This window comes from Grammomys surdaster, unplaced genomic scaffold (assembly GCF_004785775.1).
Source record: "Grammomys surdaster isolate TR1022 unplaced genomic scaffold, NIH_TR_1.0 1164, whole genome shotgun sequence".
In the NCBI taxonomy this organism is placed as follows: domain Eukaryota; kingdom Metazoa; phylum Chordata; class Mammalia; order Rodentia; family Muridae; genus Grammomys; species Grammomys surdaster.
This window is the reverse complement of record NW_021605583.1, coordinates 587,627-605,411: the sequence shown is the minus strand read 5'-3', so window position 1 is coordinate 605,411 and position 17,785 is coordinate 587,627. Positions and strand designations below refer to the sequence as shown.

General features: G+C 44.3%; 1 protein-coding gene across 1 annotated transcript; it reads left to right on the top strand.

The window, feature by feature from the left end:
* The first annotated feature begins 6,051 nt into the window (after positions 1–6,051).
* On the top strand, positions 6,052–17,408 carry Plet1 (placenta expressed transcript 1). Its single transcript, XM_028783632.1, has 4 exons — positions 6,052–6,267; positions 10,656–10,854; positions 12,742–12,797; positions 16,089–17,408. Exons 1-4 carry the CDS (start codon positions 6,084–6,086, stop codon positions 16,313–16,315), a joined length of 666 nt encoding a protein of 221 aa, XP_028639465.1. The 5' UTR covers positions 6,052–6,083; the 3' UTR covers positions 16,316–17,408.
* The last annotated feature ends 377 nt before the right edge of the window (positions 17,409–17,785 follow it).

Here is a 17,785-nt window from a genome sequence, read left to right as displayed (position 1 = left end):
TAATTTGCACATAGTTTTCATCTAATATTCATAAAAATGTCCTGAATTGGTATTATCGCCTAATTCCTAGAAAAAGATACTTGAGCTAGAGGGGTAACTTAGGGTAGGACCCCCATGCTTAGCAAGCTCAAGGCCTTAGATCTAATTTTTAGCCCCTACCTCACCCCCAAAAAACATGGAGACTAAAGTTTAAATGTGTTTTTTAAAACAATATTAAATACAACACTGGATACTAAGACCTGTCACGGTCGATCACCCCAGCTCTCCACATAGAACACGGAATAAATAAAAATGTTTTATTGAGATGAAATTTTCAGGCCACAAAATTCACCCTGGTGGGCTTTGATTCATTCTCAGGGCTTAGACATCATCACTGTTCCAGAACATCTCGGTCACTTCCAAAGAAGCAGCAGGCCAGTTAGCACTCACTTTACTTCCTTCTCACACCTTCCCCCCAGGCCTGGCAAGGCTTCCTGCTTCCTGTATCTGCAGAGTTGCCTATTCTGGACATTTCACATAAAGGGAAATAGACAGTGCGTGGCCTTCCGTGTTGGCTTCTTTCACAAAGTGCAGTCCATCCAAGGTCTCTCCACTGGCAGAATGGATCCATACTTCATTCTTGCTTTGAAGTGACAGTCCATTGTAAAAAATAGGCCACATTTTCTTTATTTATTCATTATTTATTCCAAGTCGATTTGGAGCTACTAGGAGCAATTCTTTTATAAACACTCATGTAGAGATTTTGGTGGGGAGTCAAAGTTCGTATTCATTTAGATAAATACCCAGGAGTATTAACAGTAGTAACTCTGTTTAATTGACTAGATGCCAAACATTTTCAAAAGGCAGTCACATCATTTTATATTCTTGCCAGAAATGCACAAGTGCTCCAGGAAGGGTCCCTATACCATACCAACAATTGAGTCATTGTCACTGGTCTTAGGGTTACAATTGTGCCCAGATCCAGGTCCAGCTATCCATATGCAATAACATTTAAAAAACTGAATTAAAAGTACAAATTAGAAAGGAATAATTACTTAAGGAGACCACACTGAGAACACAGGCTTGAGGGGCCAATGGCTCTCCTCATCTCTCTTCCCAATGTGACCACGTTGAATAAATCTCCTTTTCCTGTTTTCCATTTTTAATTGGCTCTTATTGGCTTATTGAGGGCAGGTGGCCAGACCTGACATGGGGCACCGGCTGTGAGTCCCCCACGTTTGGTACCATTATTGCAGTGTCTGAAGTGTAGGATGTCCTAGTAGGTTTCATTTGTATTTCTCCAATGACTAATGCTGCTGAGTGCCCTTCTTCATGCACACTGAATACAACTATCTCTTGGAAGAAAGTATTCAAACTCTCTGCCCATCTATAGATACAGAGAGAGAGAGATTGAGAGAGAGAGAGATTGAGAGAGAGAGAGAAAGAGAGAGAGAGAGATTATATCTATCAGGTATATAAAATTCATAAATATTTTCTCCAACTATGTGAGCTATCCTTTCTTTCCTTTATAGTGCCCTTTGGAAAACAAAACATTTTAGTTCTGATGAAACCCCATCTATTTTTTTCTTCCTACCTTTGCCTTGGGCAGCACATCTAAGGAGCTATTGTCCCTACCAAGGCCAGAAAGATTAAACATTTTTTTCTTCACGTTTCTTAGTTTTACACTTAGATCCAAGCTTGGTTCATCAAGAGTTAATGTTTATGGCCCAACCTCATTCTTTTGCATACTAATATCCAGTTATTGACAACATGAAAAACATTGTTCTTCCCCCAGTGAATTCTTCTGCCCCCTTCTTTAAAACATCAGTTGGTTGGGGTCAGGTTACAGTGACTCAGTGGTACAGCATGTGCAAACCTTGGGTGTAAGTCTAAAAGCCAGAAACTACCAAGTAAGTCACCTGCTTGTAATCACGGGGCTTACTTTTACTCCCCTGATCTGTGTGGCCGTACAGAGGCCATTACCGTCCTGTCCCATCATAGCTTTGCAGTGGGGTTTAAAATCAGAGAGTGTGAATACTCAAACTGCTTTGTTTTGTTTTCTCAGACCATTTTTGCTGTTCTGGGTAGTTGCTGTTTTCAGTATATAAACCTTGCACCCCACCCCTCTTCTTAACTCTGTATTCAAGTGAGCACCCTTAAGCTTACTGATATTTCCAACAGCCAGTTGAGATCTGCTGCCCAATCTTAGTAGTTTTTAAGCAATTTATTATTAGGGTTGTCTTATTCAGTCTTCTATTGCTGTGAAGAGATACCATGATCATGGCAACTCCGAAATTTCAGAGGTCTAGTCTATTATCTTCACGGCAGGGAGCAAGGCTTCACAGAGGTGCTGGAGAGTAGCAGAGAGTTCTATATCTGGATTGGCAGGCAGCAGGAAGAAAGAGGCACCAGGCTTGGTTTGAGCATCTGAAACCTCAAAGCCTAATCCCAGTGTCACACTTCCTTCAACAAGGCCACACTCCCTAATCCGGGTCAAGGAGCACCACTCCCTAATGACCAAGCATTTAAATGTGTAAGACTATGGGGCCATTCCTATTCAAACCACTACAAGGACAGCCTATGGTGGTGCCTGTCTTTACTCTCCTCCACTCAGGAGGAAGAAACAAGTAGATCTCTGGGAGCTCAAAGCCAGCCAGGGCTATAAAGTGAGATCCTATTCAAAAATTAATTAATTTAATTTACTATTAGACTTTCAACTGCAGAATTTCTATTTGGTTCACTTATGTTTTTAAAACATTTCTGTCTCTTTATTATTACTCTTTATTTGCGCAGACTCAATGTTAGGTACCTTCCTTTAACTCTATAGACACAATTCCTAATCCTTTAGATATACTAATATATTATCTACTAAATTCAATAACTGGATTCATCAAGTACAGTTTCTGTTTACTGATAAATTTTTCCCTCTTTATGGACCATATTTTTGTGTATTTATGTGTATATGTGTACATGTGTATATGTGTATATATGTGTGTTTGTGTATATATGATGTATATATGTATATATGTATGTATATATGTATGTGTATATGTATGTGTATATGTGTATATGTGTATGTATGTATATATGTATATATGTATTGTAGCTTTGTTTGTTTGCTTTTGTTTTTGTTTTCCAGTGCTGAGACTCAAACTTGAGGTCTTGGGTAAATGAGACATGCATTCTATCAGTGAGCTACACTCCCAGCCTCCATCTTGGAACTCTCTGTTGAAGACTGAACATTCAAAAACTATGATGTGTCAACTCTAAGCCCTAGCAGCCCTAACTCCACCCCTGCAGCTGTTGCTGCTGTTGTTATTGGCTCCTGAGTTTCTTGAATTGATTCTCTGAGACTCAATTCCTTAGCATGTGTGGCCCCTGAGTCTCTGTTTAGTTAACTTAGTTGTGGTCTAGTGAACAGACAGAAGAAATTCCCTTCAGTATTTTAAACAAGAACCCTCCCAGGCATCACTGAATGCTTCTCTCCCTCTACATTTGGGGTATGTCTTCTGTGACCAGCCAGGCAGTTTTATGACTCTAACTTAGCCTCCTCTTCCTGTTTGTGAGAGTCTCAACACGTGTCAAAGGTGAGAGGGGTTTTCTCGGTGCCTTCTTACTCACGTGTAGAACAGTGCACACACAGCGCACACAACCGAGCTTCTCAGGAATTTGTTGCAGCATTCAAAACTCTTTTATGTTGGATTTTTTTTTTTTAATTCAATCTCTTGGTCATGGACTCACTGCCTCTTGACAATGCTTAAAATCCCCCACTGACTATCTTTGACCAACACCCTATTAATAAGACTGTTCATAGAGAAAGTTCTGAATTCAGTCAAAATGATTGTTAAGTTCTAAGAAGGCGACTTTACAAGCAGATTCCTGGAAGGTCACACAGACCATTCCCAGGGACGAGACTATTTTGGGAGACTCCACACCTTGACTCTCCCATCAGTTGCTAGTTTTCAGGTCTCCACAGTTGCTGTAGTAGATTTGTCAATTTCTGTGGCCACCATGGAGATGAGGTTAGAAAGTGGGTCCAGACAAGCTAAGATGCTACTGTCACCATTTCCAATGACACTCAGCCACTCTTTTTCTTTAAATATGTTTCCAGACTATTTGAAAACCTTTGGTTAATTTCTAAAGGTTTCTGAAAAGCAGATTTTGACATTATTGTAGATATTCCCCACTGCTAATGCTGAACAGATTTTCCAGAGCTCCTCAACCCAAGACCCCATGTTTCTCTTAAGGGAACACTTAAAAATATTACTGTGCTAAATGCTTTAGCAGGTGAAGGGTGTTGGCCACCAAGCTTGACAACCTGAGTTCAAGTCCCAGAACCCACATGGAGGAAGGAGAGACCCAATTCCCATGAGTTCTCCTCTGATCTACACACACACACACACACACACACACACACATATGCATAGACACACACACATGCACAGACACACACGCACACACATAGAGACACACACAGACACACACACACACTGGGGGGGGCACATACACAAATTAACAAAAAATTTTAAAACTGTTGCCTTGGTTCAATAGTAGTTTTGTTTCTTTTCTATTTACAAAGTAGCCTACTTCTCCCTCATCTCCATATTCATAATCCTGGGTAAATTATAAAATTTTAGGAGGGGTTGGGTTATGAAAAAATATTTCCCAACTTTTAAAAATCATTTCCCTGTGCTTTGGCATTATGGAGGGAAGTTTCAGGAACAATGTTGACCTAAATATTTCTTTCCAAATAAATACATAAAACTATGATGCTGCAGATGTGTCTCCATTGGTAAAGCCTGCATGTCTTCTAGGAAGCCCTGGATTGAGTCCCCAGTGCTGGTTTCAACTGGGCGTGATGGCACACTGCTGCAATTCCGAAAGGTGGGATGTTAAAGCAGGAGGAACAGAAATTCAAGGTCTTAGGCTGCAGCGATGACTCAGTGGTTAAGCGCTCACACTGCCCTGGTAGAGGACAGCGGGTTCTCAGAACCATGTCATAAATCTCTATAACTCCAGTTCCAGGAGAGCTGATGCCTCTGGCCTTCCAGGGCCATTGCTCCCACGTGCACATGCCACACCCACTCACAAGAACATGGGATTAAAAAAAAAAAATCTTGAGTGTGGTAGTACACACCTTTAATCCCAGAATTCAGGAAGCAGACACAGGCAGATCTCAGGAAGTTAGAGGGCAGCCTGGTCTACATGGCAAGTTCCAGGCCAGTCAAGGCTATATAGGAGAACCTGACTATATATATGAACTTCAAGGCTCTCCTCTTGTAAAGAGAACTCAAGACAAGCCTGGAATGCATGTGACACTCTGTCTAAAGAATAAATAAGTAGGGCTAGTGTCCAGGCTGTGACTGAAGACATTTGCCACTAACTCTAACAGCCTGAGTTCAATCCTAATGGTCCGTGTAATGGAAGGAAAGAAAGGACTCCTGAAAGTTGTTCTCTGACCTCCTGCTACACACACACACACACACACACACACACACACACACACACTGTGGCCTCTGCAACCTCCTCCCATCTCCCTGACCCCCCCCCCCGCACAAAATCAACAAATATAATTTAAAAATAGGTAAATAAATATCCAGTCTTTCCAGCTCTAGGCTAGTCATGAGATGAAGAAACTGGAGGCCCATCAGAAACGGCTATTCAATGTTCTGAGATAAAAAGGGCTTCCGTGTCTGAGTTTCTGACAGAGAAAAGTAGGCCTTCCAACCAGACCACCTACGTGGTAATTACTCAACTGTGGACTTCCACTTTCAGCGTTTAGAACTCCTCACCAGCCTTTTCCACTTCTTCAGAGAGGAGGTGCTGAGACGCGGGTCATGTCAGATAATTTGGCCAGATAATTTTCCTCTTCTTGAGCAAAACTGGAATTGGTAGAGGATCGTTGGTCACAAAAGTGGAGGCTGGGTGATTCATCCCGGTGATGTCTTGGGCCAAATTCCAGAAGGCAGTATTTTCAGGAGGGAGGGAGGGCAATTTGCATGCATGACCTCACCCAGAAGCTCCAGCCCCAGAGCATATAAAAAGGAGCCTGTCACACCTAGTCCTACTACTGCCAGGCCCTGCAACCCAAACAGACCGGCAGGATGCTCGCGCTCCGCTCCTTGCTGCCACACCTAGGGCTGCTCCTGTGCCTGGCTCTGCACTTTTCCCCTTCCCTGTCTGCCAGTGATAATGGGTCCTGCGTGGTCTTTGATGAAGTCTACGACTCCAACAACTTGGGAATCAACACTACGGCTGAGGTCTCTGGTGGGAATACAGTCTACACAGGTGAGTCAAAACCACTCACACCGCTGCCCTTTGTTCTCTGTGGAGCGTTAAGCAGGCTCGCGAACGTTCCATATGTGTGTGTGGACATGACGGAAAGTGGGGAGCGGTGATTGATAGGTGGTAGAGTGGATCGGGAGGACTGTTTCTATAGTTCCCTGTCCATAACTGAATCGCAGGTGGGGTAAACTGAGCCCCCAGGCAGATCACACCCCAGCAAGACATGGATGAATTAAGCGGACATTGTGTTATTTTTGAGGGAATTCTTAGCAGTCTACTGTCCTTTCACACCTACTTGACAGAATGTACCCTGCAGGACTCCAGGAAGGATGATTTGCGCTTAGTGTATGAGAAAAGCCATGTGTGCCAGAACCTACCTTATGTGTGAGGGACCTGAAAGGCAGAGATGTTAAATGACTCTCAGGGGACTCCCTGCCAGCGAGGGGCAGAAGCTCTTTGACTCCTGGTTGTTCAATCTTAATCTAATGTTTTTTTTTTTAGAAGTATCTGGAAAGTATTTCATAACTTTCCCTTATGGGATTCAACAAACCTACAAGTTAAAAACACACTTTCTAATTAGTCAAACCTGTTAGTCAAGGAATTCGCTTTCCTGGCTAGCTTTATTCATCTATTTGGGTTTATTTTTTTTAAAGCAACTACAGTTGGTTTTTAAATTTTTTTATTATTATAGTGTGTGCACCCTTATGGTGTGTGTAATGTGTGTGCACACAGTCACACGCATGTCCTGGCACTCTGGTGCAGGCTAGAAGGTAGCTTTGTGGAGTAGCTGCTCTCCAATCTTGAGGATCTGAGACTGAACACCAGGTTTCACAAGTGCCTTTACTCACCGGGCCCTCTCCTCTGCCCCACTCCTTCCGCCACCACCTCCTGGCTCCAGTCACAGAGCTGTGGAAACGGAGGAACTAGACGAGCATCCAACATTATAAGGCTAACAGGACTTACTATGTGCTGGACTTTGCTCTAAGGGAAAATGCTATTAGTAACCCCCATTTTCCAGAGGAGAAAGAAAGCATATAGAAGTCAATTTTTTACCCAAGGTCACTAGAATGTAACAGAACTAGTATTTGAGCCTAAAGCCAAAAGCCAGCCTGCCTTCCTAGCTCCTACAACACACTTCCTCTCTTAGTCTAAGCAAACCGTGCGAGGGTCACTATGGTGACTGCCGTTTGCATGATCTGCAGAGTCCCAGCCTGGAAGGTGAGCCACTGCACCAGACCTCCCCACTCCACTGCTTGTCTCTCTCCAGTTTCCTGGTGACTGTCACTGAGCAAATGCACCTACTGTAACAGGACTATGTCCCATTCCCTTGGGAAATGGGTCTTTTCATATCAGAGCAGGGAAGATAAGTCCGTAATCCAAGATGAACACTGGGTGAATGTGTGTATGAATACATTACTGCAAGGGCGATTGCAGGCCCGATGTAAGATGGCACAGCAGGAGACAGGCAGGCTGCTGCTGAAATGGGAGAAAGAGAAGTCTACTGGGGGGAGATAAGACGAAGACGTGGGAGTCTTTCTGAAAGGAGGGAGGCAGGAAGGAGAAAACACAAGACAATGGGGGAAGGTGGGGGAAGGGCATCCACAGCGGTCCCAGTAGCCTCAGGGGAAAAAGAAAGACCTCAGCTTCCTCAAGTGCCTAAGCTAGCTTTGCTCTTTATCAGATTCCATTTCACCCCAAAATGTGTTTGAGCTCTGAGGTAAATCTGACTCGTACTTTAAATTGAGGGTCAAAAATCCTCTTCCATGGGGTGAGAAGGACCGAATTCCACACCTACAGTTACAAAGAAGGCTTTACAAATACCTTTGCGGGGTGCTGTGGCTGAGACTCGGGCTTTCTGAAGACCCGGTGTTAGCCACCTTGCCTTGCTTTGGTTTGAAATCCTTTACTACTTCAGCATAGCATCAACGCTGGCAAACCATGAATAAATGGCTTGGCAGACCCTAGAGACAGCACAGCTTAGCCAGCCTCTCAGAGGGCTCACCCCACCCCACCCCCACCCTACCCCTCGGACCTGTTAAGGAAAGAAGCCTGTAACACTTACACAGAGGCACTGCTAAGGCAGCCTCTGACCGGTTGTCCACTGCTCCAGACAAGGATGTAATTTTCTACTTCCTTAACTTTCCAGCTTCTAGAACAGAAAGTTCCATTGGATAAAGGATTGTTTTTTAAGTGCTAGCGACAGAACCCAAGGCTTCAAGCATGCTTGACTATAAGCTACAGTCCTCCCCAGCCCTAGCTACCGTCCTCCCCAGCCCTAGCTACAGTCCACTTCAATCCCATTGGAATCAATCAAAAGTAGTTGTTTAGCACCAAACGCTGGGCTACCTGGATGCTGAGTGATAAAACCATAAAGTACAACTAAGTATTCAGTTCTGTAGAAAGGCTGTGAATGTTTCAGATATGAGGGAATTAGGGTAAGCTAGTCCAGAGGGGGGATGTGAGCAAGATCTGGGTGTGGAAGTGGATATGGGCTAAAAGCTAACCAGGAAGGAAGGCTCCAGACAGGCACCCAGACGGGAACAAACACCAGGCCCAGGTGTGGGTCAGATAGGAGCCAGGTGCGTTTGCAGAACAGCTGGGGGCAAGGGTGGGGGAGGTGGGAAACAGCAGCTGTCCCTAGAGTAGAAGGCAGACAGCCAGAGCAATAGGAATGAGAAGGCAGGAGCAGTTAGATTCTCTAGGTGGACGGGCATACATCCCGTGTAACAGGTTATATGAGGAAGTCTGGTCTGACCGCCGAATGTTCAAAGCATCTAAAGGAGACTGAGGCCACAGATCCAGAGACCCCCAAGTGGAAGGAAGGAAGGAAGGAAGGAAGGAAGGAAGGAAGGAAGGAAGGAAGGAAGGAAGGAAGGAAGGAAAGCGGAGCCCACAGTGAAAGCAGAAGCAGAAAAGGAACCACGGAGAAAACAGTTGGGTCGCTCAGAGGGTCGCTGGCTAGCTAGATGACAGCATCCTGCATCACCTTCCGCCACACCACCATGCAACTATGTGAGACAGGAGTCAGCGCCTCTCTGAGTGACTCAGGACTTGTGGGATTCGGGTCAGCTGACCTTCCTGGCAAAGCAAACCAGGGCGAGGAAATACAATGTGCTTAAATTAGTAATAACAATCACAGTTTATCTGCTATAAACCACAAATGTTAGCATCTTCTTTCTCTTTAGTCCTAACAGACTACGAGGGATAATGTCATTTCCCAAACCCAGAGCCTATGGCAAGCACAAAGAGAGAACTTAAAAAAAAGAAAGAAAAAGAAAAGCATAGCAGTCACAGATGTAGCTCAATTAGCAGAACACTTACCTGGCACATACCAAGCTCTAGGTTCAATGTTCTGCCTTTTATAACCCAGGAGTGGCAGCATATACCTGGAATGTCTATACACAAGACGGAGCATCAGGAGTTCAAGGTCATCTTCAGTTACATTTGAATCCAGCTTAGGAGGAGATCCTGTTTCAAAGCACACAAATTGGTACAGTGGTCACTGAGCAAGAAGAAGCCAGGGCGCAGAGGATCTGTCTTGCTCCTAAGTACCAGAGCCAGGATGCAGGTCCAGGGCTGTCTGACCTGATACTAGATCCACTTGCTTTGCTTTGGAAGGAGTTTCAGATGACGGAAATGGCCCAATACTGAGGAATTTACTCATACAGGCTCGTCTAGGGGGGAAAAAAACCAGATACACTAGAATATCCTCATGTTGAAATTAATAAAATGTCAGCCAGGTCCCTGTAAGTGCAGGCAGGCTGGGTCATAAACCTCATCTGAGTAGAGAAAAACTCTCAGAGGTATTGGTCCTTGAATTAGGACCTGAGTGTCTCATACCTAGTCCAACCCCTGTCCTACCCAGCCTCCACCTTCAATAACCCAGAGGGTCAGCGTTTCTGGGGTCAGGAGCAGGCCTTTGGTTTTGCTTAGCAACAGTACTCCCTTGTATCCCTGGAGCACGTCCTAGTAGACCTCCAAACCCTTTCATGGGTACTCACCTTAGAGGAGAGGCTTTCCTTTTTTCTATTAGGATCTATAGCCCCCATAGCAAAACCAAGGCCAGAGGATGGTCAGGCTCATAGCTGCCTTTCACTGTAGACTATTTGGAAAATTAAAAAAAAAAACAAGCATAAAGATGAATATTAAAATCATCTGTAGCCCAGGCAGGCTTTCAGTTTCCCTCTAGCTGAAGAGGATACGGAACTCATGATCCTCCATCCCTTATCTGGAGTTACAGGTGTGTGACACACTAGGTTCCCAGTCAGGCTCTCTCTGCTTTCTTCTACAGAAGCGGGCTCATGCCATCCACTCCGTAGCTTGCCTCGCTCACACACCACCTTGGTTTCACTTGGCTCACGCTAACGGCTTCCTCATATCCTTTCCTCTAGTGATGGTCCCTGTGAATGATTCAGTCAGTGCCGTGATCCTGAAAGCACTGAAGGAGAACAGCCCAGTGGGTACCTGGAATGGAGCAGATCAGAACTGCAACGACAGCAGTGTCTATAACTTGACGTCCCTAAGCGGCCAGGTCTTCCAAGCAACCTGGACAGTTCCTAATTCTGAGGATGTGACTAAAGTCAACCTGCAGTAAGGACTGCTTTCCTGTCATGTTGGGCTTTGGAAAGTTTATAACAGGCTTATACAGTTTTGGTTTTACCTAGGATTGAAACTAGACTGGGTATGAGTGTAGAACCCCGAAGTGGCACTTCTTGATACACACACACACACACACACACACACACACACACGCACACCAATGCTCTACATAATCAGGAAAACAGAACTCTTTCTTTCAAGTTGTCTGTATTCAAACTGGAGAATACTTCTTAAAAAAAAAATCTTTTGCTAGCATACAAAATAATAGGCTTTCTTATGACGTTTTCTTCATGTATGTCATTACACTTTTCTCATATTCATCCCCGTCACCTTTTCTTGTTCCTTGTTCCTTCAGTTACCAATCTTCCTGCAACTAGCCCCTTTTCTACCTTCATCACATACACACACTATACATATTAAATACAGTTAATTAAATATGTTAATAATAATTAATTATATAATAATTAAACATGTAGATTAATAATTATATCAATAGACTGAATAATTAAATTATTAATACTTATATAATTGGAATAAATAATTAAGTAAATATTTAGATGTACATAACATTAGTGGATAATCATTTGTTAAACATACACTCATACACGGGTAGGTAGACAACTGAGTAATAACAATAGTTTCCTCCTGTGATAAAAAAAGGACGACCTAAAAAAAAAAAAAAAAAAAGGATGACCTGAGGTTCTAAGGAAAGGTCACCTAGAGGCTAGCATTATACGTTTACAACAAATGTCTCTCACTCTGAGGAACTGGCATTGAGAAACCAAGTGTTGTGAAGAACTTATGCTCCTGGAAGGGCAAGCCTGACAGTCAGCTGTGTCCTCTGCCAGCATCCTTGTCTCTGTGGAAGTTGGTGAAGCTGTGAAGCCATCCTTCCCTCTCCTGCCACACTCTGGAACTAGCCAGGCTTCATCAGCTTTGGAGGAGGAGCTATTATGCCCCAAAGTGACGAAAGAAAGCAGAATTCAAAGGGAGCTACTGTTACTAACCCTACCATGGCAACAGTTCTGACCACACTGTGCTCAAGCAGGTACAGTCTGCAGTGACACAGCAATGACAATCTACATTGTCGCTACACAGCAAAATCCCGCCGTCTGTGCACTCCACATCCTCACATACACACTCGCTACAATACACTAGACTCTCTCGATCATGATGTATACACTCATGGCCTTGGTGACTGACTCAAGGGGAGAGGACGTAAGGAACACCATGGGGGGCACTATGCTAAGCAGGGTAGAAAGGTCAAAGGTCTTCGCCCGCCCATGGGATTCACAACAGTGAGGTTGGAGAACTCAGCCCACACAGGTGAGTACTGAGGCAAAATGTTCCCTTTGCTTTCCCTGACCACACAGATTCAGAAACAACTCTGTTACACCCTCTGGCTTTCCTCTACTTCGTCGTGCGTATCTCGACCCTAACTGACTCCTTAACTAATTATCTAAATAGTCATCAAAATCTGTCTCAGAAGACACTAAAAATGCCGTGAGCATGAAGCCATTGACTGTTGGATTCACGGCTATCTGCTCACACTAAGCTCGGCAGACTGTGTCCTTTCAGTAGTGACTTGCTGGCTGTATAGACAATGGGCTAATATTACAATGGACCTATTGGTTTAATAACAACAGAACAAGCTCGGAGGATAGTTTAATGGGGTTGGGTGATGGGAGAGCAGCTTGGAGTTAAGATCTGGAGGGCTTCAGTGAAGTCAATACGAACCAGATCAGAAGTGAATGGTCTGCTTACTGTGCCGTATAAAATATAAGCTCGTAAGAGATTGACAGACAGGATGGGGTGATCCAGAAAGGATGCAGCTTGTAGACAAGGCCCTCATGTGTGTCTTACTGACTTGTTCTGCAGGGTCTTCATTGTCATCAATCGCACGGCTGTAAAGTCATCTGTGAAAGTGGAGCAAGGTGAGTTCTGTTGCAAAAGCTCCCTACATTCGGCGTTAAACTCAGGCACTCTGGGAAGTTATTTTACTTACATATCAGTTGAGTTTCCCATCATCCTGGAACCTATGTGATATTTCCCCCAACCTTTCATTTTATGTTGTGTGGAAAACAAAATCCCTCTCTGAGATTTGTGCAATTTTTCAGAAATCCCCATGGTCACCTCTGGCTCCAAAGCCCTGCTTCAACAGGGCCTATTTCTGTTCAGTGCCAGATAGGCATCCACATGAAAAGGCAACATTATTCTCAGTGTCCAGACAACCTGAAACCGCACTTACACAAAGCCTTCATATGGTCAACTTTAACTAGTTTTTAAGAGAATTATGCAGGGGCAGGGGAAATGGAGACCACTAGTTATACAAAAAGATGTGGTATCACAGAAATATCAATATCATCAATTCTTGTTAGATTATTTCTATTTTTGTGTTTCTTTTGGAGAGGGTAGCTTGACCCTAGCACCCTGGCAAAAGCTAGCAAAGTACAGTCTCCCTAAGCTGCAGCATGACATGACACCTCTCTCTCTCTCTCTCTCTCTCTCTCTCTCTCTCTCTCTCTCTCTCCCTCCCTCCCTCCCTCCCTCCCTCCCTCCCTCCGTCCCTCCGTCCCTCTATGTGTGTATGTGTGTGTGTGCGCGCGCGCGCGAGATAGAGAGCGCGCGTGCATGTGCTCACAGATCTGCATGTGACTGTGTTTGTGAAGGCCAGTGGACAGCCTCACTTGTTTCATGAGACAGGGTCTCTCCCTGGCCTGGGACTCACCCAATAGGATGGTCGGTTAGTGATTTCAGGGACCTTCTTTTTTTGCCTTCCTGGTGCTCTGGTCACAGAAGCATGCACCTCTACACCTAGGATTTTCATGCAGGGTTGAGGAGAGCAAACTCAGATCCTCATGCTCCTGTGAAAGAACTTTGCTGACTAAGCCGTCTCCACAGCCCTTCCATGAGCTTCTAACAGCCTCAGCTACTGTCATCACTAGCAGGAGTTTCCACCAGCCTTCCCCAGGGCACAGACCCCAGGCCCACACTTTCCCTGGGCTCCTTCTCCTCCTCTCTATCCCCCTTTTTTTAATTTCTGGGTAAGACACCAAAGGATTCAAAACTGGAATTCAGAAACAATGGCTTACTGGCCTAAAACTACAGAGAAAGTCCGCAGCAGAGTGAGGTCTGCAATTCCTCACCTCACCCTTTTGTCTGCTTTTCTTAGACTTACATTAAAACTAAAGAGATCATTTTAGGCAGTTTTTTATTGTAAGGTTCATCTGAGGGCATGTGTGAAGCCTTGGATTCAAATCTTCAGTGTGGGGAGTGGGGGAGGGAGGAGACCCAAACAAGAACCATTAGTCAAAAATGTCCAAATCCCAGGCCTTCCTCAGGAACCAGAGCGCTAAAAGACACGCAGTGTGCTGCCGTTTTTCTGTAAGTCATTTACTACAAAATGTACAGACGGAATAATCATTTCCAACAGCACATTTTAAAGTACTTATGCCTAATCAAACTATTATATGACAGTATTTACTGTTGGTGGTTTTCCCTCTGTGAGGTTATTTTCTTCCTCAAGGACATTTTTGAGAAAAACACTTGCAGAAAAGCTAATAGACTGGGAAATGTGTATTTCTAATCAGGACTCCTTAGTTCCATCCTAATAAAATAGAGTTTAAAAGTCAGGGGAAAGGCCAAGAGTGGTGGCACACCTACGTTCCCAGCAGTTAGAGGCTAAGGCCAGACGGGCACAATGTCAAGCCCAACATGAGCTACCCAGAGAAAGACTCTGTCTCAAACAAAACAAAAGAATGAGAGGGAAGGGGGACACGTGGCTGTGCTCTGCTCTCTCTAGCTGTATGGGATGTCAGAGAGATAGTTGTCCTGGAGAAATGTAGGAGAGAAAAGACATAGTCTCGACCAGGAGAGCTTCCTCCAGGCAAGCAGAAGGATGCCTGGGCCTGTGGCATTTTCCTTCTTCCTCTTATAACCAAGTTTTAAAGGGAAGAAAATGAGTGGGTGCATGCATGCATGCATGCATGCGTGAATGTGCAGGTTTACACACGTGAGAAGGACAAAGGAGGACACCCTGTGCCTTCATCTGTGGCTTTCCATCTTGTAACTAACGATACAGGCTTTCACCAAACCTAGGACTTCCCATTTTCTCAATTGCATGATTGGCTAGCAAGCCCCAGCTATTCTCCTTTCTCTGCCGTTACCCTCAAGTGCCAGAGCTGGGGTTACAGCCCCCACTCCCAGCTAAGGATGAGACACCCTTGAAGTATCTATGTTCCAAGCTCTAGGTTTTCTGGCATCAGACACGTTCCTAAAAATGAAGGCCTGGCTTCTTTTCGATCACTGCTGAGAACCAGCATGTAGCCAGAACCTACGTGAGAAACAGTTTGTGGCTTGCAAGCCAGAGAAACAAAGTCAAGGATTCAGACAGAGCATCTGCCACTAGCTAAGGCAGAGGTCACTATTCTTGGTTCTGCATGATACTGACTTCTCCCAAGTCCTTGGAATTAGCAAGAAAATGATAAAAGTGTACTACCTTGGGTCATATTTGCACTACAGGTAAGAGTAAAGATATTTGAGAGCACACTACTCAACTAATGACAGATTCACATGTTTTATAAATTCTTCGGGTCTTTTCTTCTTCTCAACAGACTATGTAGGGGCTGGAGAGTTAGCTCAGCTCAGCAGTTGAGAACATACAGTTGCTCTCCCAGAGGACCCAGGTTCAATACCCAGCACCCAAGTGGCCTCACAACAATGTAACTCCAACTCTAGGGAATCTGATGCTCTTGTGGCCTCTGAGGGCACCTCGTGTATGTGAGGCACATGCAGACACGCAGGGAAACACTTAATGTGCATTTCTAAAACAAATAATCGAAGGAGAAAAGATCAGGGAGTCCTTAAGGACAGAGACTTAAGTTACTGTTATTGGTTAACACTCTGAGCCTTTGAGCTGCCACAGCTCTCTTCCTTGTGTGACACTGGAGAAGTGTTGATTGCTGTTTCCTCATCATCTCTGGCTTTACTGTCTTAAAAAGATTATCATTATTATGTGCGTACATATGCAACGTGTGTGTGAAGGTCAGAGGTGAGCACTTTGAGGTCATTTCTCTTCTTCCACCTTTCCATGAGATTAAACTCAATGACAGTGCCTTTACCAGCTGAGCCATCTTGCCAGACTTTAGCATCTTTGTCTAGTGCCCTCCCACCTCCCAACAAAGGCCTGATAAAATTGTCTCTTTGGTTTTTGTTCCCTTCCCCAGTAAACTCTTCAATCTTGACCCCCACTCCTGAGAGTTTTGAGACCAGCCAGACCATGACTACAGCCAAGACTACAGCCAAGACTACAGCTGAGAACACAGCCAATACCACAGCCGTGAGCACAGCCAAGACCACAGCCAGAAGCCTGGCCATCCGTACTCTCAGCAGCCCCCTGGCAGGTGCCCTCCATATCCTGCTTGTTTTTCTCGTTAGTAAACTCCTCTTCTAAAGGAAACTGGGCAAGCAAGTCTCCAACCTCCAGGGCATCCTCCTGAGCTCATTTCAGGCCAGTGTTTAAATGTACATGAATGAAGGTTTTATGTCCTCAGTATGCAACTCAACCACCTCGGACCACAGACCTGTGACACTAGTGCATTTGAGGGACACAAACATTTGCCTGGATCTTTCAGGATACTAATTCTGCTTTTTGTAAATACTTAGTCCATCCTGCTTGTAACCTGAAGTTCTGACTCTCAGTTTAACATGTTGACAGCCAATCTGAACTTGTGTTTCTTGCCAAAGTATTCCCATGAGCCTCCTGGGTTTGGGGGTGGGGAGGGGAATATCCTTCTTTTCTTTCAAGCTGACTTCAGATTTCTGGCCAAACCTACTCAGGTTACAAAGGACTTATGTGACTTATGTGACTGAAGGAAAAAGAGAAATGAGTGATAGTCCTGTGGCTACTAGCAAATTCCCACTGTGTCCAGACCAGTCAATAGGTTTTGAAGAGAGAAAGTATATGAAAATTATGCCTCAGAGGCCAATGACAGGACACATGACTTTTTTTCCTAAGTCAAATAAACTATATATTGAACAAGAATGCCAAATGTGCTGAATTGAAAGATAAGCCTTAATAAGTGATAAAATACAAAGTGTTACCTTTGTTTTTAGAACTATGAATGAATTTGTGTGTGTGTGTGTGTGTGTGTGTGTGTGTGTGTGTGTTTTCAAGGACAGATACAAGATTAATTTATCTCAGCTTTGTTTTGTCCAGTCATAGCTGGTCATTTCTTCCTTGATGATAAGTTCCACTAAGAAAATGGGCCAAAAAAAAAAAACCCAAAATACTTGTAATACGTATAGTACAACATGAAACCAAAAAAAAAACTTATTTCCAACAATAAGTCTGTAATAAGAAATAAAAGTTTTCCTTTAATAATTCTTCTTCTATACCATCTAGGCCACCTACCCAGGAATAAGCACCCCTCACATCAATCATTAACCAAGAAAATGTTCCCCGGTTTAAGTTCTCTCTTCCCAGATGACCCTGGCCTGTGTCAAGCTGACCAAAGTCTGACCACCGCACAGTGTTCAGAAGTTCCCTCATAGCATTAGTCTTTTCTACGTGCTGATTCTGTTAGCTGCTTCCATACGTGCCTCATGGGCAAGTCTCACCAAATGTGCTATCCTGAAAGTTGCCTGGTTATTCTGTCCACTTTTAAAGATAAGAAGTCTGAGGAGTCAGAGAACTTCTGAAACCAGTCCTAACCACAGAGCTAGTACCTGGGCACAGTGACCCCAGGTCTCAGGAGGCTACTGGGAAGTTTGGGGGCAGTCTGGTCTCCGAGGAAGTTACAAACATACATACATCCGAGGGATACATAGCAAGACCCTGTCAGAAGGGAGCGAGACAGGAAAGGAGAGAGAGGCCATAGAGATGGTGAGGGACAGGGCAAGAATACAGACCTGCTCCAAATGC